The following is a 24,566-nucleotide window of genomic DNA, read 5'->3' as shown; positions in this document are numbered from 1 at the left end:
TGTTGACAACTGAAACAGTAACTGAAAGCATGCTTTGCATGGGACTTAAAATATGACTAAAATGTTTAAATTCATTATTTCAAGTATTAAGGCGAGACACTGCAGGAGAATAGGGTTGAAAAATAAAGTTATTATCTTACTTAGCTGATTGATTACATTGATAATTGCAAACATTTTTTGTATTACACGTTTTCTAAAATGTTAGGTTTAATATGCAAATGAGGCATTATTTAATGAAATATGTGCTAATTTGCATACATTTCTGGTACAAAAATCTAAACACTGGATGAGGTCAGTTTCAAAATTCTTGTTTAATTTTTTTGACATATTAGAGTCAAATGTTTCTACAGAAGGGATTTTGGGTAACTCATTTAGTCACGACATAATTCAGAAAATACAGACAGAAAACAATATATTTTTGCTGTTTTTGGGGAATAAAATGTTGCATAAAATCAAGCACATTATATATAAACAAATCCCTCTGTAAAAACCTTCAGAATATTGACAAGAATAAAAATGTAAAGTTTGGTGTGTGTAAGTGCTGCTGAAGTGGAGATTTATGGCTCAGTGTAGGAGAAAAAACTCATTTTGAGAAAACGGCCTTTAAAAATGTGTGTTGTCATTGAAATCTATTGACACAAATAGTTAAAGTGCTATATAAGAAACACTTAACAAGGTCTTTTGGATGTTTTTATTCTACTAGTCTGAAAAACACTTTATGAAAAACCAAAAAGCCCAAAATGTCAAATTCAACAGATGCATGAGAAAACTGTGTTTTTGCCTGCAGTGTCTACCCTTAAAGGAACTGTCACGTATCTGGTCTATCCTGTCATCATGAACTCTTGCACCACACATCATGGACTTCATTCCCCACAAGCCACTGCACTAATCACTGCATTCACCTGCTCTCACTTTACTGATTACTGCTCACAGCTGCACCTCATCACACTGACTGCATTTAAGCTTCACACACACACAGCCACTCTGCGAAGTCTTATTGTTCCGTATGGTCTGTATTTCCGAGCGTTTCTTCCCGAGTTTGTTTTCCCTGTGTTTTGATTCCTGGACTCCCCCCCCCGTGTTTGATTCTTGCTGCCAGCCCCGACCTTCTGCCTGTGTTTGACCACGATTTCTGCCTGCCCCTTTGTGTTTGTTTTGTATCAAATAAATGCTGCAAATGGATCCGCACGTCTCTGACCCTCCTTGTGACAGAAGACTTCGCCGCTACAAGGATCCAGCAGCGAGTATGGTGTCATCCGGTTCCAGCACGAACACCACTGTACAGATCATGCGTCTCAAGCAGGGTGAGCGGACTATTGAGGAGTATGCGATGGACTTCATCGAATTGGCTAATCAGTCTACTATGGATGATGGTTGCCTGATGATTTTTTTCCGTGGAGGACTCTTAGAGCCTTTGGCTTCACTGATGCCCATGTTTGAACCTGGCTGGACTCTACAAACTTACGTGGACATTGCTCTGCAGATGAGTGGCTCTCCCTTTACTGTGGGAATCAAGGATGACAACAATGTTCCCACGGTAAACACCCTTCCAGAGCCTGTTGACAAGATGGCCGCCCTTCTAGAGTCTGTTCGCAAAATGGCTGCCCTTCCAGAGTCTGCTCTCAAGATGGTCACCCTTCCAGAGCCATTGCACAAGATGGCTGCCCTCCCAGACTCTCCGCTGGTTCCGCCCGGCCTCCCAGAGCCTCCGCTGGTTCCGCCCGGCCTCCCAGAGCCTCCGCTGGTTCCGCCCGGCCTTCCAGAGCCTCTGCTGGTTCAGCCCAGCCTTCCAGGGCCCCCGCTGGTTCAGCCCAGCCTTCCAGAATCTCCGCTGGTTCAGCCCAGCCTTCCAGAGCCTTCGCTGGTTCAGCCCGGCCTTCCAGAGTCTCCGCTGGTTCAGCCCGGCCTTCCAGAGTCTCCGCTGGTCCCGCCCGGCCTTCCAGAGTCTCCGCTGGTCCCGCCCGGCCTTCCAGAGTCTCCGCTGGTCCCGCCCGGCCTTCCAGAGTCTCCGCTGGTTCCGCCCGGCCTTCCAGAGCCTCCGCTGGTTCAGCCCGGCCTTCCAGAGTCTCCGCTGGTCCCGCCCGGCCTTCCAGAGTCTCCGCTGGTCCCGCCCGGCCTTCCAGAGTCTCCGCTGGTCCCGCCCGGCCTTCCAGAGTCTCCGCTAGTCCCGCCCGGCCTTCCAGAGTCTCCGCTGGTCCCGCCCGGCCTTCCAGAGCCTCCGCTGGTTCCGCCCAGCCTTCCAGAGCCTCCGCTGGTTCCATCCAGTCGTCCTGAGATTCCTGTCTGCCCGGTTCTGGTCACGGAGCTCATGCATGGACTGTTCCCACCCACCCTCCCTGCTGCTCCAGTCCCGCCACCTCTGTCTCCTGACAGTCCCTCTGCTCACCCACATCCCACCTTCGGTGCAGAGGACTTGCTGTGGGACTGCCAGTCTCCATCGGTGTCCAGACTGAAGGATCCCTCACCATCACCTCCAGTCTCAGAGTCCTGGACTCCACCTCGGCCCTCCGACCCTGCGGCTCCACCCCGGCTCTGTGCTCCCTCGTCTCCGTTGTCGGCCGTCAGCCCACCAGCTCCTCCGGGCTCCATCGTCTCTCCGGCTCCGCCCCGGTCAGTCGTCGCCCCACCTTCGCCTCTGGCCTCTACTCCTCCGGCTGCGCCTCGTCACTCCGTCCTGCCGGCTCTGTGGACCTCCTCCCTCCCGTGGGCACAGCCTCGATCCTCTGTCACTCCGGCTCCGCTGCGTACTTCCGGACCTCCATCTCCGCCGGGGTCGCCAGAGCCTTGGGTTCCGCCTTGGTCCTCCGGATCCTCTGTGTCGCCCAGGACCATCGACTCTCCAGTTTCGCCTCGGGCTCCACCGGCTCCACCTCCGTCGGTCGGCCCCAGGCAGGAGCCAACCCTTCCTCCACCATGGCTTCTCCCTCCGTCGGCTCCGCCTCAGTTCGTGGTTCCAGTACCCCTACATGGACCTGGCCCTCCATCCCTTCCCCTGTTCCGCCTCCGCTCCACCACCCTCCAGGTTGTATTAGCTGGTTAGAGCGTCTGGAAGCCGCTCCTTGGGGAGGGGCTCTGTCACGTATCTGGTCTATCCTGTCATCATGAACTCTTGCACCACACATCATGGACTTCATTCCCCACAAGCCACTGCACTAATCACTGCATTCACCTGCTCTCACTTTACTGATTACTGCTCACAGCTGCACCTCATCACACTGACTGCATTTAAGCTTCACACACACACAGCCACTCTGCGAAGTCTTATTGTTCCGTATGGTCTGTATTTCCGAGCGTTTCTTCCCGAGTTTGTTTTCCCTGTGTTTTGATTCCTGGACTCCCCCCCGTGTTTGATTCTTGCTGCCAGCCCCGACCTTCTGCCTGTGTTTGACCACAATTTCTGCCTGCCCCTTTGTGTTTGTTTTGTATCAAATAAATGCTGCAAATGGATCCGCACGTCTCTGACCCTCCTTGTGACAGGAACACTCCACTTTTTTTGGAAATAGGCTCATTCTCCAAATCCCCCCGAGTTAATAAGTTGATTTTTACCATTTTGAAATCCATTCAGCCGTTCTCTTTTAGCATAGCTTAGCATGGATCATTGAATCCTATTAGACCAATAGCATCGCGTTCAAAAATGACCAACAAGTTTCCATATTTGTTGCATTTAAAACTTGACTCTTCTGCAGTTATATCGTGTACTAAGACCGGTGGAAATGCAAAGCTGCGAGTTTCTAGGCTGATAAGATTAGGAACTACACTCCCATTCCGGCGTAATAGTCAAGGAAGTTTGCTGCCGTAATATGGCCGAAGCAGGCGGAGTATTATCAGAAATGAGTTCCCAGCTAGTTTAGCATTTGCACATGTGCTGCGTGGTATTACTGCTCCTGCTTCAGCCTTATTACGGCAGCAAACTTCCTTGACTATTACACCGGAATGGAAGTGTAGCTCCTAATCTTATCAGCCTAGAAAATTGAAGCTTTGCATTTCCACCGGTCTTAGTACACGATATAACTACAGAAGAGTCAAGTTTTAAATAGGACAAATATCGAAACTCGTTGGTCATTTTTGAACGTGATGCTATTGGTCTAATAGGATTCAATGATCTATGCTAAGCTATGCTAAAAGTGATATCGCCAGAACAGGAAAACGGCTGAATGGATTTCAAAACGGTAAAACTCAACTTATTAACTCGAGGGGAGTTGGAGAATGAGCCTATTTCCAAAAAAAGTGGAGTGTTCCTTTAAGTGCTAAGAGAAACGATTATAGGATTATTTTGCTCTTTTACTCAAGGAGCTAGTACAATCTGATAATTTGGTGATGTGACTAAAAATATCTGAAGTTAAATCAATTCTGCCAGGAAACAATGTAATATCACTTTGAGACCATGTAATTGGATCACTTGATGTTGAAAATTGTATCGTTTAATTCAATGTGGTACTTGCTTTTATTTTATTTTATGTTTTTTTTTTACTAGCAATCTCTGAGTGATAGCAATAATGCTAAGAAACATTCATAATTGTGCCTGTCTGGAAGCTTTTAGACATTTAAAGCACGCTCAGATACTGTAAGTACTTTTGGTTTATAGCCTGTAATGTGTTTTTTGTTCCCCTTTAGTACTTTATATTTGCCAAGATGTGTGTTTTGAAGCTATATTTAGTTGGTTATAATTCTAATTTACAATTCATTTGTAATTATTTTATAAAGTAGCCCACTGAAATAAGTAATTCAATTTAAAATAGCACAAATAAATTTGATATGAAATTGAACAGTAAGAAAAAAGAAACCTGTATAGATTAAAAATGCATCAAGATGCATTGATAATCACATTATCGTTGCATTACAGCCCTCTGAATCATAATCAAATGAATACCTTTGGATAAAAGCAACAAAGTTAAGTGCTGGGGTTCTTTTAAGCAGTAAAGTAGACCTTTTTTAGAGCTTTTAGGTCACGCCATCCTTGCATCACCTGATTTAATCACTTCCTGTGTTACACAGGTGTTGTTCAGTTATACAGTAATAGAGTTCACGCCGTCTTCATTTTCTCTAACTTGCCGACTCATTGGCCCAGCGGTGAATAACCACTTCTCTAAACCGAGAGCTCTCAAAATCAGTCCTTTTCCCCATGCCATCCCCTGAGGCTTTCAGCAAGCTTGACACCGCACTGATCACCATCATCAACATAATTGGCCTTCATATCAAACACAGATCATAAGAGAGCAATTATTTTGGCTGCCATTTCAAAATGAGCTTCACAGGTTTGATTTGGAGAGGGGAGAGTCTCAGATTCCAGTTTCTCTAATTGAACCCCAACTGACTGTGAAGACTTTAGACAAGAGTTTAGACGCAGTTAGTCAAGCTAAGCTTACGGGTGAAATAGATAAAGCATTGCAAAAAAGAAGCAAAAGAACAGGGTTGGGCAGATAAAGAAATATTTCATCTAAAAAAAAAAATTGCATAATTGTAATCATGTACTCCTGTTGTTCAAACCCTTCTGAAAAATGCACTACTCAATCTTTTTGTGAATGAAATATTCAGATCAGTTTTATAAACTGGGATCAGTTGATTCACTATTACTTCTATCATGAAAGAGCCAAGGAGAGCAAGGGCAGATAAATAACGACTCAGTTTGTTTCTTATAGAACTGCAGCTGATTGCATGGTCCTCTAATCACTGTGCTTCTGTTTACAATCACTGACATACTCCGCTGTGAAGCTACAGTTGTCGCAGTGTTGAACAAAGGACCCAAGTGAGAAATTAAAAGGCTCAAAACATCAACTTTAACAGTCTGCCAGTCACCAACCATCTCAGTGGACAAAGAACTGGTGAAAAGCAGCTCAAGAGAAGTGCAATGGTATGGTTCAAATCGCACTTCTCTGACCACCATCAGTTCGTGGCAGTCAGTGACGAGGTATCATATCAATCACAAGTGCAGTATGGAGTACCTCAAGACTCAGTACTAGGACCATTACTTTTTACGCTTCACATGTTACCCTTGGGAGATATCATCAGAAAACATGGTGTTAGCTTTCACTGTTCTGCTGATGATACTCAGCTCTATATTTCTTCGCAGCCCAGGGGAAACATACCAATTTGAAAAACTAACGGAATGCATAGTTGATATAAAAAACTAGATAACAAGTAACTACTTAACGCTAAATTCTGAAAAAACAAAAACAAAACAAAAAAACAGAGGTGTTAATTATCAGACCAAAAACCTGTGCCTGCTTCGGCCATGTTATGGCAGCAAACTTCCTTGACTATTAGACCGGAATGGGAGTGTAGTTCCTAATCTTATCGGCCTAGAAAATCGCAGCTTTACATTTTTGAACGTGATGCTTATGGATTTCAAAACAGTAAAACTCAATTTATTAACAGGGGGAGTTGGAGAATGAGCATATTTCCAAAAAAGTGGAGTGTTCCTTTAAAGGATTAGTTAACTTTCAAAACAACAATTTACAGATAATTTACTCACCCCCTTGTCATCCAAGATGTTTATGTCTTTTTTTCTTCAGTCGTCAAGAAATAATTTTTTTTTGAGACAAACATTTCTGGAAATTTCTCCATATAATGGACTTAAATGGTGCCCCGATTTTTGAATCTTCAAAATGCAGTTTAAATGCAGCTTCAAATGGCTGTAAACGATCCCAGCCGACGAAGAAGGGTCTTGTCTACCGAAACGTTAGGTCATTTTCTTAGAAAAATATATTTTTATATACCTTTTAAGCACTGAAACTCGTCTAGCACTAGGGCTTGTAGTGCGCGTTCCCGACTTTACGTACTCACGTCGAAAGGTCACGCGTGACGTATGCGAAACTACAGACCCAGTGTTTACAAAGCGAACTTGAGAAGAGAGAAGTGCAACGCAATCAAATACTCTTTAGCAAGACATAAAGTACAACGATGTCGGACGACTTTGAAGCTGGAGGAGCACATGAGATGGAGTTTTTCACCGTTTCCTACCTTTTTGAGGCTGAATACACAGACGATGAACTCTGTCAGAGAGAGAAAACTGGCCTCGGGCAGACCGCGTTCAAACGAGACGAGATGGTGGTGCAAGTGTGGAAAATGCCAGCCATTTCCAGCGGAGCAGGAATCTCAGTGCTGTCACGACTGGACCACATCTGTTCCGCTGTTACAAACAATCGGTGAGTAAGGTGATGGGACTGCTTCAAGCATTCGCTGCGTTGCAGAGCACGGTGGACGCAGTACGTAAAGTCGGGAACGCGCACTACAAGCCCTAGTGCTGGACGAGTTTCAGGTGTGTAAAAATATATTTTTCTAAGAAAATGACTGAACGTTTCTGTAGACAAGACCCTTCTTCGTCGGCTGGGATTGTTTACAGCCATTTGAAGCTGCATTTAAACGGCATTTTGAAGATTCAAAAATCGGGGCACCATTTAAGTCCATTTTATGGAGAAATTTCCAGAAATGTTTATCTCAAAAAACATAATTTCTTGACGACTGAAGAAAAAAAGACATAAATATCTTGGATGACAGGGGGGTGAGTAAATTATCTGTAAATTGTTGTTCTGAAAGTGGACTACTCCTTTAATACTCAATGGCTGCTCTGTCAATTCTTCATCATCAGTTAGGAACCTAGGTGTGCTATTCGATTGCAATCTTTTGTTTGAAAGGGACAAATTTTTAGCAAAACTGCATTTTTCATCTCAAAAATATATTGAAATTATGACCTATGCTCTCGATGTCAAATGCATAAACGTTAATTCATGCATTCATGACTTTAAGGATAGATTATTGTAATGCTTTATTGGGCGGATGTTCTGCACGCTTAATAAACAAACTCCAGCTCGTCCAAAATACAGCAGCTAGAGTTCTTACTAGAACCAGAAAGTATGACCATTTTAGCCTGGTTCTGTCAACACTGCACTGGATCCCTATTAGACATCGTATAGATTTTAAAATCTTGCTAATTACTTAAAAAGCCCCCAATAGTTTAACTCCTCAGAACTTGAGCAAGCTCTTATCACAGTATAGTCCCTCATGTCCGCTGCGTTCTCAAAATTCTGGCAATTTGATAATACCTAGAATATCAAAATCAACTACGGCGGCAGATCATTTTCTTATTTAGCACCTAAACTCTGGAACAATCTACCTAGCACTGTTCGGGAGGCAGACACACTAATATTAGTCTGTTTTGTTTTTATTCCGAGGTCACTGTAGCCACCAGATCCAGTCTGTAAACAGATCAGATGGTGGATCAACACTTAGAGACGACCTCTACAGCCCTGAATGTCAATGGAGTCCACATCAACAAGATGAGTAAAGAACTCCTCACCTAGACGGCCGTTGGCACAAGACCACGGGAACCAGATGAGTCCTTTGCAAATCTGACTTTGCTGCAACACTGAACTTTTGCACTATTGACACTATTGTCCTATTTAAGACTGTAAAGTTGCTTTGACAACCCGTATTTTTAAAAGTGCTGTATAAATAAAGGTGATTGATTGACTGATTGAAGAGAAAGTGTCAGTAACCAAGTGATTGTACAGGCCACAGGTGCTGGGCCAACAAGCAGCAAATAGCAAGGAAATGCAAGCTCAGTCACCAGTGTCCAGACTTAGAAACACCGGACGTGTGTCAGGGAGGGAGATTGCAGCAGGCACCAGAATAACTGGACCGAGAATAGGTAAGACGAATGCCACACAACATAACTTGACAAGATGAGACTTTTACTCGACTCAGGGATAAACACTAGCAAGTAATGGCCAATAATAACCAGAAAACCCTGGTTTTGTGACCTAAACTGCAGATTAATCAGAGCAAGGATAAACGAGTGTACATCAATACTTGCTCACGCTGATTGCAATCACAAACAGCTGAGCACGAGCGCATCCGTGGAGTGGGGAATGAAAATACGAGCAAAATAAGAGCAATCAAACCCAGCTCAAGACAATAGTGTTCATGCTCACACCATATAACCATAACACATTTTAAACCATATAACATGCTGTGTAGCGTAATGTGCTGAGAACAATACGTACACACTTTCAATCGTTTTACTATGCTTTTTGTGTTGTGTTGTGTGTTTTAAACAGTGCTGAAAGTCAATAGTATGAAGCACAGTACACTCATAAGCTTTTATAAGTTTTTCGTATCAACACTGTAAAAAAACAGTAAAATTTAACTTAAATTTACATTTAAATACCGTAATTTAATTTACTGAACTAATGTTAATATGCCAACCTGTTGAAATTGTGAATCGATGCGAATCGCTAGAAAACTTCGTATGTGAATCGATTTTTCCCACCCCTACTAAACACCATCATGGTAACACACAATACTGAAATAATGCAATAAACATTAATTTAACAACATTAGATGTAACACACAACCCTAACATACAAAACTGATAAGAAAAATCTAAGAAGAAACATGGTTATTTTAATGAAAAAAAAAAAAAAAAAACATTAAATGGGAAATGTAATGCAGGGAATGCTGGGAATGTCAATTTACGGTAAATCATACATTCTTTTTTCACTTCCAAAAACTGTACAGTCATATAAAAAAAGTATAGACAGCCTATTAAATTGGTGGTTTTCTGTATCAGGACATAATAAAAAATTATCTGGTCCTTGGCAGGTCTTAAAATTTGGAAAATAAATCCTCAGACAAACATCATCACATGACATATCACACACTGTCATTATTTATTTAAGAAAAATACAGCCAAGAGGAAAAGGCCATGTGTGACAAAGTTAGGACACTCTATGAGTCAACTGCCTGTAGATCCACTTTTAGCAGCAATAACTTTTTGTAACATTCATGGTAAAAAAAAAAACCTGACAGCTGTGGTTTCCAGATTTTTTTACCGTAAAAATACGGTAGCAACATTTTAGGGTTTACGGATTTAACTTAAATTTACATTTGAATACTGTAATGTTAATATGCCAACCTATTGAAATGCTGAAATCTGTTTAGTACCTTTGTAATACACTGATAACCACCAAAAGCAGGGAGGAGAAAGTCACATGTTGAACCAAAGGCCATTACAAGCAGATTTTAAATACTAACATATATAGAAGATGCACAGTTTCATTTACACAAACACTAAACACTAGGGGTGGGAATCTTTCGGTACCTCATGATTCGATTCAAATACATTCTTGGGGTCAGGATTTGATAAAAAATGATTCACGATTTTTTGATTTTTAATCACGATTCACAATTTTTCCTCAATTTTTTGTGCACACCGGACAAACGTACCAGTATTTTAAAGGTGCCATAGAATGGAAAACTGTATTTACCTTGACATAGTTGAATAATAGTTCAGTACATGGACATGACATACCGTGAGTCTTAAACACCATCATTTCCTCCTTCTAATACAAATCTGGTGTTTGCAAAAGACAAAAGACCAATGAAAAAGAGGCTAAGTACAACATAACACTGACTATGACGTAATAGGATCATTAATAGTTACGCCCCCAACATTTGCATAGCCGAACGATCAGAAGTTCTGCAGGTAGGCTATTGTGAAAAAAAACAAAGCGAGGACAATATTGAAAATGGCAGATCACAGAAATAAATGTTAAGTTCCAGGTTGTGCAGGGATGGGTTGTTGGCTGTACTCGGAATGGCATGGAAAACAAATACGGCGTTCTAATAAAATAAGGCAAGCCACTAAAGGGACACGGTTAGCTTCTTGTTAGCGCTAGCCTGTTACATTGCAGTACATAAAATTTAACTTACCACATAAACAGAGTAAGGAGAGATGACTGCGCGGATTATGGCGAATAATTTACGGATCCTGAACACCGCTGACAAGAATATAAACTTGTCAAATGTGGTAAGCACTGCCGCTGTAGTATAACGTTACACAGAGCACGTGCAAACGCAAATCTTAAAAGTGAAAGTAAAAAGTTATTGTGCATTCAAAACAGCAGCATATTAATAGTGGCTCAAGCTCCATAATTAATGCTGTGTTGGCTCTGTGAAACAGCCAATCAGAGCAGAGCTCATCATTATTATTCATGAACCTTCCAAATAAGGTAATAACCAGACCATTTCCTTCTAGGGACAAGTCCTAGGGTTGTAAAATGCCATATACCTTGGAGTAGATATCAGAGAACTATTTAAAATATTGTATCAATGCATTCTATGGCACCTTTAATACAAATCTCTGTGATCCGGGTCAAAACAGTTAGGGTATGATGAAAAACTCCTATCTCGCTTTCTTCCCCAACTTCAAAATTGTCCTACATCGCTGCAGAAGTACCGACCCAGCGTGACAAAGTGAACATACAAAGAAGATCAAACGCTCTTTACAAAAAAAGGTAAAACAGTGTTGTAGGATGATTTTGAAGTTGAAGATGAAAACGAGACGGGACATATACCCTAACTGTATTGACCCGGATAACAGAGACTACACATGCGCATTGCAGAGACCAGACAAGACGAGCATTTGAGGTTAAAAAGTAAATAAATTAAAAATCAATTTGTTTTGAAAATAACCGACCGTTTCACTACATAAGATCCTTCTTCTTCGGCTGGGATCGTTTAGAGCCCTTTGAAGCTGCATTTAAACTGCATTTTGGAAGTTCAAACTTGGGGGCACCATACATGTCATTTATATGGAGAGAAATCCTGAAATGTTTTTCTCAAAAACATAATTTCTTTACGACCAAAGAAAGAATGACATGACATTTCGGATGACAAGGGGGTGAGTACATTATCTGTAATTTTTTGTCCTTTAAACAAGGATAAAGAGCCTCACACTATAATCCTCATTGACTAACATGTCAGTTGCACTTGTTCCTTGTTGCATATGGCAACCCGTGTGAGTGTGGAGAAACAACCGCTCTACAATATTTTGAAACTGGACTGCAGTTTCCTTTTCAACCACTAGCTGTCAATATTACATCCTGTATTCATAAAACAGTAGATTTTAAAAGTATCCAGATGACCTGCTACTGTACACCCAGTGCTATTCTGAAGCACAGATGGACACTATACTATCTTTCACCGTAGCACAGCATGTGATTTTGAATGCAGTTACATTTCTGTTGTTGGATAAACTGATATATTGGAAATACGGTGCAAACAGTTATAATTTAAAAACAAATGCTGCAATAAATTCATTATTTTCTCTGGTCCATTTGTGTACACTGCAAAAAACTCACACTATTTCCTCCAAATAGAAAGATGCTTCTCACTGTTATGAGAAGAAAACATAACAGACGTCAAACCTTATAAACCACTTATAAAGCTGGTTATGTCTCCAGAGGTGGATGAACTGTTGAAGTCGCTGATCATTTCAGAGCTTCATTTTTGGGCAAGAAAGTGATTTTGTCTCTTTAAAACTGAATTGTCACCACCTCTCATGCGGTGCAGATTAGTTTCCACCTGAGCAATTTACATGAGTCAGGGTGAGCCACACTGCAAAACACGCTTCTCTTACTTAGATATTTTGTCTTGTTTCTAGCCAAAATATCGAAATATTCATAAAGGATTTTCTAAAAAAGTAAAAATTATTTTCTTGTTTTCAGAAAAAACAAGTCAAAATTAAGTGCATTTTTGCTTGAAACAAGCAAAAAAAATCTGCCATTGGGTTAAGAAAAATAATCTTGTTTTCTGTTTGAAATAAGATTACCCCAGTGGCAGATTATCTTGCTTGTTCTAAGCAAAAACTCAATTTTTATTAGTTTTTTTTTTCTAAAAAAAAAAACAAAACAAGAAAATAATTTTTACTCATCTAGAAAATCCTTCTTGATTTAAGAATTTTTAGATATTTTGGCTGGAAACAAAACAAAAAAATCTAAGTAAGAAAAGCATTTTTTGCAGTGTACTCTGGTTCGAGTTTTGGGTCTGCACTGCAAAAAAAGCTTTTCTTACTCTTTTTTTGTCTTATTTCGAGACAAATATCTAAAAATCCTTAAATCAAGAAGGATTTTCTAGACAGGAAAAAATATTGTATTGTTTTCAGAAAAAACAAGTCAAAATTAAGTGAAAAATTAGAACGAGCTAAATAATCTGCCAATGGGGTAAGCAAAAAAAAAACTTATTTAAAACAGAAAACAAGATTATTTTTCTTATCCCATTGGCAGATTATTTAGTTTGTTTCAAGAAAAAACACTTAATTTTGACTAGTTTTTTCTGAAAACAAGATCATTTTTACTCGTCTAGAAAATACTTCTTGATTTAAGAGTTTTTCGATATTTTGGCTGGAAACACGACACAAAATCTAAGTAAAGAAAAGCATGTTTTTCAGTGTGGCTCTTGTGTCACTCAGACTCTTGGAAATTTCTCAGGTGGAAACTAATCTGAACCGTATGAGAGGTGGTGACAATTCAGTTTTAAAGAGACAAAATCACAGTGAAGCCATGAAATGATTTCTTTCATCAGCAACTTCAACAGTTCATCCACCTCTGGAGACATAACCAGCTTTATAAGTGGTTTATAAGGTTTGACGTCTGTTATGTTTTCTTCTCATAACAGTGAGAGGGATCTTTCTATTTGGAGGAAATACAGTGTGAGTTTGGCTGTGCTGTAAGGGGGAGGTTAACACACACCGACAGCAGTGTAAGACAGTCTGCAGTCTGACTTTGAGTAAGACTCACCAATGAAGCCCAGCTGGGAGAATTCAAGAATCATCCACTCCTCTGACGGCTGCTGCAGGGCGAAATTCTTCATCGTGGTGAAGTAATTTGGCCGTGCTACAATGTCATCCTCTAGCTGTGTGTGTGAGAGAGAGAGAAAGAGAGACAATGCTGAAGGAAGACAAGCAGCTATAAAGTGGATCCAAATCATTTGCATATTTGGATATAATTGCAACAAGTTAAATTCTTTTTCTGGGTATCTAAGGCAAAATGATTTAAAGGTGTGTCATTTTCCAAAAGTTAATATACCTTCTATTATCCCATCCCAACTCATCATTGGTTGACTTATTGCTAATTTAGTCTTTTTAAAAAAAAAGTGATTTCTCACACTAAACTTTGAGAAGGCAAAATTTCTTCAGCCACTGCGACAGGCATGATGTGTTTTTCTTAAGACATTTTGCAGCGTCTTAAGATTTAAATTCAACACATAAATAATAATAAATTCAAAATGTAAAAACATACAGTGCCTTGCGAAATTATTCATACCCCTTTGAATAATTTTCACATTTTGTTTTGCTGCTGCCTTATGTTAAACTACTTTAAATTACTTTTTTCCCCACATCAATCTACACTCCCTACTCCATAATGGCAAAGCAAAAAATAGGTTTTTAACATTTGTGCAAATTTATTAAAAATAAAAAACTGAAAAGATCCCGTTGCATAAGTATTCATACCCTTTTCTGGGACACTCGAAATTTAGCTCAGGAGCATTCATATTGCTTCTAGATGTTACTACACTTCGAGTGGAGTTAAACTGTGGTAAATTCATTTGAATGAGTCTGATTTAGAAAGGCACACACCTCTCAGAAAAGGTCTAACAGCTGAAAATGCATATCAGAGCAAAAACCAAGTCCTGAGGTCAAGATAACTGCCTGTAGAGCTCAGTGACAGACTTGCGTTAAGGCGATGATCTAGGGAAGAGTTCAGAAAAAAATCTGCTGCATTGAAGGTTCACAGAAGCATTATCCATAATGGACGACGATTGGAACAACTAGGACTCGAGAAAATGTCTGCCAGCCCCCATCCAAGCTGACAGAGATGGAGAGGTGAAAAGGTGAGGCAAAGAATGGCAGATAATTGCCAAATGCAGATGTGCAAAGCTTGTCACATCATTCCCAAAAAGACTTGAGGCTGTAAAGGTGCTTCAACTACGTACTGAGTTAAGGGTATGAATACTTATGCAATGTACTTATTTCAGCGTTTTATTTTTAATAAATTTGTAAAATTTGCAAATCTGGTTTTTGCTTTGTCATTATTATGGTGTATGGAGTGTAAATTGATGTGGGGAAAAACTTAAAGCAGTTTAACATAATGCTGCAACAAAATAAAATGTGAAAAAAATGAAGGGGTATGAATACTTTTGAAAGGCACTGTACAACTGACTCCTCCATCCTGCAGCAACGTAAAATAAATTTCTGTTCTTTGAGATGAGCTCAAGGTCATACTGTGACATTTCAAACTTCTATTGGTTACACGGTTTCATGTGATACAAATTCACAGGTTAAGAGTTCACCCAAGTTGAACTTTTTCCACTCTCAAGCATTTGCATGTGTATGAATGGAAGTCAATGGAACAAAAAGTCTAGTGTGACTGCCACTTAATGCAAAAGGAGAAGGAAAAAAACAAACTGTTTCAAACAGCCATTCAGATTTTTGTATCCGCTAATACAAGTTTTGTAGGCTAATTCCAGAATCAGCCTACGAGATTATTCACTATGAATAGTCTGTTCTCGGTCATGACCAAGTCAAAGTTTTATGCAACAGCATTTCTAGACATGAAACAAAAGGTGCTTTTTTGTTCGCAGCACAGTGGAAAAATGTATTTTTATAGTGCTTTTCCCACTACTTGTTAACTTGAACAGGCAAAGACTTAGAGCTCAATGATGCTTTTACTTGAACAAACCTAGAACACTGAAAAAAAGCTTATCTTATTTAGAAATTCTCTCTTGTTTCTAGTCAAAATATCTAGACATTCCTAAATTGAGATGCATTTATTAGATAAGCAAAATGACATAAGATATTTAGTTTTGTTTTAGCAAAATGCATTTAATTAATTTTTTCCCCTTCTGGAAGCAAGTAAAATTATCTGCCAGTGGGGTAAGTCAAATATTCTTAAATCAAGAGTATTTTACTTACCCCTCTGGCAGACAGTTTTACTTATTTTAAGCAAATTACTTTATCTCACTGGAAACAAGACCAAATATCTTATGTCATTTTGCTTATCTAGTAAATGCATCTTAATGTAAGAATTTTTTTATATTTTGACTAGAAACAAGACAAAAATACCAATAAGACAAGCTGTTTTTGCAGTCATTTTCTTTCTGTTTCCTTTGTGGGGAAAGTAACCACTTTTTATTTAAATCTCACACACTGTGCTTTTTATGACATCTTATGATGGTCACTTTATAAAATACTGGTGGAGTGCATTTTCTTTTCTTTAAACACCCATGTTGAGTGACCTTAATGCATGTGATGGGAGTGCGAGGTAAAAAAACAAAAAACTCAAAGTGGATTTAGCATTTTGTTCTTTTCTAAGAAATGCAGCCATCACACACATCAGTGTCAAAGAACACACTCTAAAGTGAATGCATGATTAGGGGAAAAAAAAAAAGGAAATGACTTGGTCATGTGTTGGTTTTATCTAAACGCCCACAAAAAAACTGATCATAAAAGAACATGCAACAAAATAAGTTTAAAGTGGCCTTAAAGGGTTATGAAACTCCACACTACTTTTTCTGAGATTTAACCAAAAGTGTTTGTGTTGCACATCGTAGACAGCAACGTTACCATCTGTTAATATTAATTGTTAGAGACAACTGGTTAATTGTGAGCTTTTTTACGCTACTTTCATCTTCCAGGTTTACAATCTACATTGTGCTGATGTCACAGTTTGTGACGTGGCAAAGGACTATGGTACTTTGATGACGTGTGGGTGTCTCAGAAATATTCATGAGGCTGCATGTTCTTATCCTAAGAGAAGACGCTTCCCTTAATTATTCACGACAGGGTGTGTTGATTTGCTGTGACAGGCGCTTCAGTCTATGAGATTGCGTACATGAACTGATAGAAACCTTCATGGATCGAAAAAGAGTGTACGAGTTCGGCACACGCGATTCATAAACATAGTGAGTGTAGGCGTTTTTTTCCTTGATGCAACCCATCAAAAGGTTAATATAAACGCCGCAAAATAAGCCTTAAAAGTTATTAGAGGTGCAACAGCACGTTCATATGCAGTATGTCACAAAAGTGAGTACACCCCACACATTTCAGTATCATTTTAGTATTTATTCTCAAGGGACAATACTATAGAAATGAAACTTGGATATATTTTAGAGTAGTCAATGTGCAGCTTGTATAACATTGTATATTGACTGTCCCCTGAAAATAAAAAACTGCAAAACTGTTGGAAAACTGCAGTTCGTTCATGTTCTGCTTCAGAATGTACAGTACATAATGGAACCCATGTTTCCCTCAATGAACTGCAGCTCCCCAGAACCAGCAGACCATGATGCTCCACCACCATGCTTGACTGTAGGCAAGGGCATCACCATACATGCTGGAGACCATCTAAGTTTATCTTATAAATGTATATCTCATGCTCTTGGACATGGTTGTCTTCAGCAAACTGTTTGCGGGCTTTCTTGTGAGCCAGCTTAAGATGAGGCTTCCATCTGGGAGGACGCCTGTGCAAATCGACTTGTTGCAGTGTGCGGCATATGATCTGAGCACTGACAAGATGACCTTCTGCAACCTCTAATGCAATGCTGGCAGCACTCATGCATCTGGTTTTTGAAGCCAGGTTCTGCACCTGACGCACAGAACGAGTGCTCAACTTTGTTGATTGATCCTTGCGAGGCCTATTCTGAGTAGAACACGACGTGGAAAACCTGTGAATGACCCTGACCACTGTAGTGTAACTCAGTTTCAGGGTGTTACTGTATGAGTATGAGAGAATTGTACTCTAAGCACCCAAATTAAACTGCTCTAATACAAGATACACAAGTTTGTATGGTCCTGTCAAGCAGGCAAAAACATGAACATGATAAATAGGACATTTGGCTTTGCATGGTTAAACAACATACAGCTGTACTCACTTTTGTTGCCAGCTATTTTGACAATAATGGCTGTATGTTGAGTTATTTTCAGAGGACAGTAAATCTTCATTTCTATAGTATTGTCCCTTGAGAGGAAGGTGCTGAAATGTGAGGGGTGTACTTACTTTTGTGAGATACTGTATATGTTTTTCGATGCATAGTGCAAATGGCTGTGCATTTATTTGTTTTTAACTCGACTGGAGCAAAATGAAACTGTCTGAACCCGAAGTTGTCTGTGTTGTCTGTCTCTTCTCTTCCCCCCGCAGCGCAGTGAGCACACCATGCCCACTTTTGCAGCATTTTTTAAAACTGTGGTGAGATCTAACCAGTGCTGAAACAGGGGGTTTCATAACCCTTTAAAGATCAGCTTGTCTTTATAAGAGCTTTCTATTTCCTCTGGTAGCCATTTCCCATAAAAGAAATCAATACATGCAAAAAAAAAAAAAAAAAAAAAAAAAACACCGTGGAGACCCATCCATTCAAACATGTTATTATGTTGGTGTTCTCTCCAAATATGAGCATTTATGCCGTTCTAATATGGAGTTTGCTCATAATCCTTATTTAATCTTACCTGTACGTAATAGGTCCCTTTAGTCTGGGCATACATCATCAGGAAGCAGTAATCCAGGTTCTGCTTTGTTCGCCATCTGCAAAAACAATTAGCATACACTTTATAAAGAATAAGATACAGCCACACACACGCAAACCAACTGGCTGAAGATAATAAATAGCAACAGAGACCCGCTGTTTACAAATAAGAGGACAGTGAGTGATGGATTATTTGTGGCAGCTGCTGTTTGTCCAGCTACATGGATGTTCTTTTAAAGTAAAGCTTAAAAAGTGACTTTTTTTTTTTTTTAAAACAACAACAAAGAACTGCTTCGATTGAAATATTGCACATAACAACATGTCACACCAGGTTTGATGTAAGGTGTCTGTTTCTTGCATTTCTCCTCACTGATGTCAAACATACAGTAGTGATGAGTCTTGATGTGTGACATGGAAGCTGAATCAAATTTTGAAAGGAACAGCGCACGGGAACATTCAACCCTGGTTGGGAAAGTGAAGAACTAAAATGGCAATTCCCAGTCAGTGGGCATTTTTCAAGTAAATGTCCCAATATGAGTTCTTGTTTTTTATATTTAATACAGAGCCTATGACGAGAGCAAGAGTGCTGTTTTTCTCCAGATATCAGCATGATTGCAAATGTTATATTGATTTCATAAAACAATGCAATAAATAGGAAGTCAAATATCAAGTCACTTACATTTTAGGCATGTACTGTCAATAGTGTCTTGTTATTGCACAAATCCACAGAAAAACTGAGCAACATCAAATTGATCTGTGTTTACAGTATGTATGAATCAGGTGTTTTGATCAAATTGGCTGTATGAATGATGATGCACTTATTAAGTCTGCAGTGTGGAAGCATTTAAAACTGTCTGAGAAAGACGCAAAAATCATTACAAGCACCGACAGCGAGAGACCGTTTAGTATCGCATGTCTTCCATGAGAAGAGAAAGGGCTGGTTGTTGCTGGTTACTGTATGATGACTGAAATCACCAAATGGCCTTAAACCATTAGTAAATAAACTACAGACCCAGGGCCGCTGCTGGCCAAATGGGTGCCCTAAGCAGAAATTTACTTTTGTGCCCCCTCCCCCAAATATTACGGAAGTTATTTTTGGTCAAAAAGGTAAATAAAGAGCGAAATAGCAAGATCAAGAGCAAGAGTTTTATCAACAAAAAAAGAGTTACCTCCAATGGCTATGATTTTATTAATACAGTTGTCTGATTGATTTAATAATCTCAGAATCATAAAAAAGGAAATTAAGTAGTTTTACTATGATAAAAACCATGGTTATCTGCCTTTTTATCTATCTTTCTATCATATCCATGCTTGTAAATTGTGTTTTATAGAATATATAATATTTGTATTTGTCTGTATTTTTTTAAATATATTTTTATTCTGTGTTTTCACCTGTACATGCACTGTACATGTGGCAGTTTTGACAATAAAGCAGACAAGGGTTATGATGTCTACATATTTTTGTTGAGGAAATGATAGGAAAGATTATGTGGACATTTTAATTAAATGTTTGGTCAATATTAAACAAGGAATTCGATCATCATGTAAGTGTAACAACTGCATTTACCAGGCCTTTGGTGCTCTTTTCAGGCATTTCTATTAAAATTGTAATGTAAACGGTTAATTTTGTATTAGATTATGTATTTTAACACTTTAATGGCACCATATGGTCATTATTAATCAATAATCATTATTGCCTCAGTGTTTTAATATAATGCATTTTAAGTCATTTTGTTTACTTAGATCTGCTTGTATTCATATTAAGAAAGATGCGTTAGTCGTGAAATTATTACCGACATTAAAACACTATTAACGTCGACAGAATAAAATAAAGTTTCACAGGATTATGAACGTACCTAAGTGATGCACGGGCTTCATCTTGGGCTTTTTTTCTTTCGTTTCTCGGCGCCGGACTGTTGATGTCTCTTTCCAGGACCAGGCATATTGTTCATCAATTATTATCATCATTTTTGGCCAAATAGGCAGCCGTAAACAGAGGTAAAGGCGCGTCGCTGCGCGTAATCACGTGTGCTTACTAGCCTACTCTGCATTCACAGACAATGCAATATTTACGTTTATATTTTTGTTTATTTGTATATGTATATTATTAATATTAATTTATTATTATAATAGGCTATATAAAAACTAAAATAAATAATAATAAAAATAATAAAATAATAAAAATATTTTTTTGAGCAGCTGGGATGGTGCCCCCCTGGGAGTTGGTGCCCTACGCAGACTGCGTACTCTGCGTATAGGGAGCGGCGGTACTGTACAGACCGTTATGTTGTCTAATACACGCATGAATTGTATTTATTCTGTCATGAGCTCCTTAGCCAGGGTTCAAAGTCCAAAACACGAGGAAAATCTGCCTGATGAGAATCATTCATAAAAAAAAAGTAGTACTGAGGTCTTCTTGTGGGTAATAAATGTTAGTATTGTAATTTTACTGTTGTTCTGTAAAATAAAGTTAAGAAGTAACAAAAATAATGATAACAATCATTACAACAGCTCTATTAATACATTTATTATAACATTCTCCTATGCACAGCAAGGCTGCATTTATTTGTACATTAAAAACACATGCCTGATTCAAGAAGGGGGTCTTAAAAATGGCCAAAGAATATTATTTTACTAACTTATTTATTTTAAGTTAAATTGTGCTTTGTTGGTAGGCTATAATGTCTACTAGAATGTTAAAAATGTTCAGTGTTAAACAAATATTTTTAAATTGATGTTTTGTAATTGATTTATTTTTGATTTACACATTTTGGCTATTTAATTTATGCAATGGTGAAAAAACACAAAAAACCGTGTTCAGTAATTGGCCTTTGGCCCAGTGTTAAATTTTTTTCAGCTTCGGCCAAGAATTTTCATTTCAGTGCATCTCTACTAGTTCTGTAAAAGAAAGATATGTTTGGTCCATACTGTATGGTCTAGAGTCCTTATGTTTTCTAGCCATTTTAAACTGTACAGTCTCCAGCAAATATGACCTGTTGCCAACTACAGCTAGGGTTTCTGGCATCAAGTACAAAAACATTAAAAAAATACCCTTCATAGACATAAATGAATATTGATTAGATGGCTAAAAATGAAAACTTGACTGGGAAACACCCATTTTGATTTGCAGAGACACAGTACAGCTGTACTGCAAAAAAAATATTTTTTAAGAAATAAATCAAGAAGAATTTTTTCTAGAGTAAAAATTGTCTTGTTTTCAGAAAAAAAAAAACAAGTCAAAATGAAATGCATTTTTGCTTGAAACAAGCAAAATAATCTGCCAATGGGGTAAGAAAAATAATCTTGTTTTCTGTTTGAAATAAGATTTTTTTTCTTACCCCATTGGCAGATTATTTAGCTTGTTCTAAGCAAAAACTCACTTAATTTGACTCGCTTTTTCTGAAAACAAGAAAATAATTTTTACTTGTCTAGAAAATCATTCTTGATTTAAGAATTTTTAGATACTTTGGCTGGAAACAAGAGAAAAAATCTACGCAAGAAAAGGATTTTTTGCAGTGTGGTCAGGCAGTTCAAACAATCAGAGTAAAGGCTTGAATGTACCACAGAGACATAGAGTAACACTTGCAACAAAAATATGAATGGCCTACTTTTCCAATGTATAATATACAAAGTAACATTTTTCCTATCATTTTTTTACATCAAAAAATGAGACCACTGACATTTAAGAACTATATATAACTGTTTACAGTCTGGATAGTCTCACTCACTGAGAACATGTGTAGTGTAGTAACTGGATTTTAATAAGCAGTGACCATCTCAAATGTGCTGAGTGCCAACAGATGAAGTCAAGTGATAAAGGCATAAGCCTCTCTCTGTGTATTACAGAAATGTACACACACATACTAATTCAGTGTTTTGGTAAGATGCCCTAGTTGCTGTGAAACCCTGCAGGAAGCAAATTATCTGTTAGAGTCATCATACGTGTACATTTACATACATTTACGTCAGAGTTTCAACAGCCACTGTTCAACACTACTGGCATTTTTTATTTGTTTTTTAAGCCGTTTTGGTTCAAAAGGACACCTCATAATCCATGTTTACGTTGTAGTACCCTTATCATTTTACACATTTGTGTCCTAATAAACCACATACTGTATACCAGAACACACACACACACACACACACACACACACACACACACACACACACACACACACACACACACACACACACACACACACACACACACACACACACACACACACACGATAAGATCTTGTGATAAAAGAAGATGAACCCTCTGGCATCTTTTTGACAAAAACTCTTCTTGTGTCTCTGCAGTTCTCCAGAATGTCAGTATGCAGAAGGATGTAATAAAAAGCAACATGCAATTTCAGCTTTGATGCAGTTGAAAACAGAGCTATTGTTCACTGCAGGGATGCAAACTCAACAGGGGTGAAAAGTTGACAAAGATCTGGCATACCCCTCAGAAAGAAATTAGCATAATATCAGCATTAAAATGTGGATATACAGAAGCATGATGATGTAGGTGATATACTATTATTATTACTATATTAAATGAGTATTTGATAAAGAAATATTTTACAGAACAAAATTATAATATACATATGTATTTCATGTCTGAATTTCTTCATTTTCAAATGTTAAGAAAAATTAAAGCTTCTTTTTTGCTCATTTATAAATGATTGATTTGATTATTTCTATAAAATGATCTTTCAAATTGCTTTAAAAAAAAAGCACAACTTCAAACTTTAGACTTTTACATTTTTGAACTACTAACTTTTAAATTCCAGACAGACAGATAGATAAAAGATGAAAAATGGTTTGACTCAGACTGCAAAACATTAAGAAAACAACTTAGAAAATTATCAAATCTGAAACATAAAGAACCAAACAATGCTGAAATAAGAACTGAATACTGTTCAAAATTAAAACAATACAAAGACACAATCAGATCAAAAAAGAAACACCATCTGACAAAAAGTCTACAAGAAATAGAACATTCAATAAATAACAATCAGTTCTGGAATATATGGAATAATCTGAACACAACAAAACCAATAGAGATATACCAATACAAGATGGAAATATTTGGACAAAACATTTAGAAAATTTATATAAAGAAATCCCTTCAAAACAACTCAATAACAATTACGATCAGATCAAACAAAATCTACAAACTTGTGAAAACACAATTAAAAATAATCAAAACCCACTCGACTTTCCAATTACACATGAAGAATTGACAAAAAAACTCAAAACCCAAAAAGGTAAAAAATCTTGTGGTCCTGACAGCATTCTAGGAGAAATGCTGAAACACAGCACACCTGAGCTTCAGACAGCTGTGCTCAAAATATTTAACCGTGTACTTAGATGTTTCCCTGACATCTGGAGCCAAGGACTTATTACCCCAATTCACAAGAGTGGAGATAAATTGGACCCTAATAATTTCAGAGGCATTTGTGTGAGCAGTAATCTGGGGAGTTATTTAGCAGTATTTTAAACAATAGCATTGTGAACTTCCTTAACGAACACAGTGTCCTGAGCCCCAGTCAGATTGGCTTTCTTCCAAATTACAGAACTACTGACCACATTTACACCCTACACACCCAAATCAACAAACACGTAAAACAGACCAAACATGGAAAAATATTTGCATGCTTTGTCGATTTCAAAAAAGCATTTGATTCTATTTGGCATGATGGAGTATATTACAAACTTTTACAAAGTGGTGTAGGGGGTAAAGTTTATGACATTATTAAATCAATGTATTCAAACAACAAATGTGCAATACGAATTGCCAATAAACATACAGAATTCTTCACCCAGAAAAGAGGAGTGCAGCAGGGCTGTAGCCTGAGTCCAACACTGTTCAACATTTACATTAATGAATTAGCGGTGCAGTTGGAACAGTCTACAGCCCCTGGACTCACTCTACAAGACAAAAACATAAAGTTTTTACTGTACAGAGATGATCTGGTGCTGCTGTCATCCACCCCACAGGGACTACAGCAGCACCTAGACCTGCTGGAGACTTACTGTCAGAACTGGGCCCTGGCAGTAAACCTCAAAAAGATCAACATTATGGTCTTTCAGAAAAAGCCCAGATGTCAGGAACACAGACACCAGTTCCATCTAGGCAGCACCGCCCTAGAACACTTACCTCGGTCTGATCATCACTGCATCGGGGAGTTTCAGTATGGCAGTGAATGCTCTTAAAGATAAAGCTCGAAGAGCTCTATATGCAAATAAGAGAGAATTCCAAAATATTGAATTACCAGTTCCAA

At 38.5% G+C, this 24,566-nt stretch overlaps 1 protein-coding gene across 1 annotated transcript in view; it reads right to left on the bottom strand.

The window, feature by feature from the left end:
- Positions 1-24,566, bottom strand: part of mgat4b (alpha-1,3-mannosyl-glycoprotein 4-beta-N-acetylglucosaminyltransferase B) — a 225,721-nt gene that overhangs the window by 43,126 nt on the left and 158,029 nt on the right. The window contains exons 7-8 of the mRNA XM_073820494.1: positions 18,281-18,356; positions 13,578-13,692 (exon numbers count right to left, since the gene is read on the bottom strand). Of these exons, the coding sequence (XP_073676595.1) occupies positions 13,578-13,692; positions 18,281-18,356 (191 nt within the window). The remainder of the gene's footprint in view (positions 1-13,577; positions 13,693-18,280; positions 18,357-24,566) is intronic.

Source organism: Garra rufa, chromosome 16 (genome assembly GCF_049309525.1).
Source record: "Garra rufa chromosome 16, GarRuf1.0, whole genome shotgun sequence".
NCBI lineage: Eukaryota > Metazoa > Chordata > Actinopteri > Cypriniformes > Cyprinidae > Garra > Garra rufa.
Note: the sequence above shows the minus strand (reverse complement) of the source record. Positions and strands in the feature narration are given on the sequence as shown.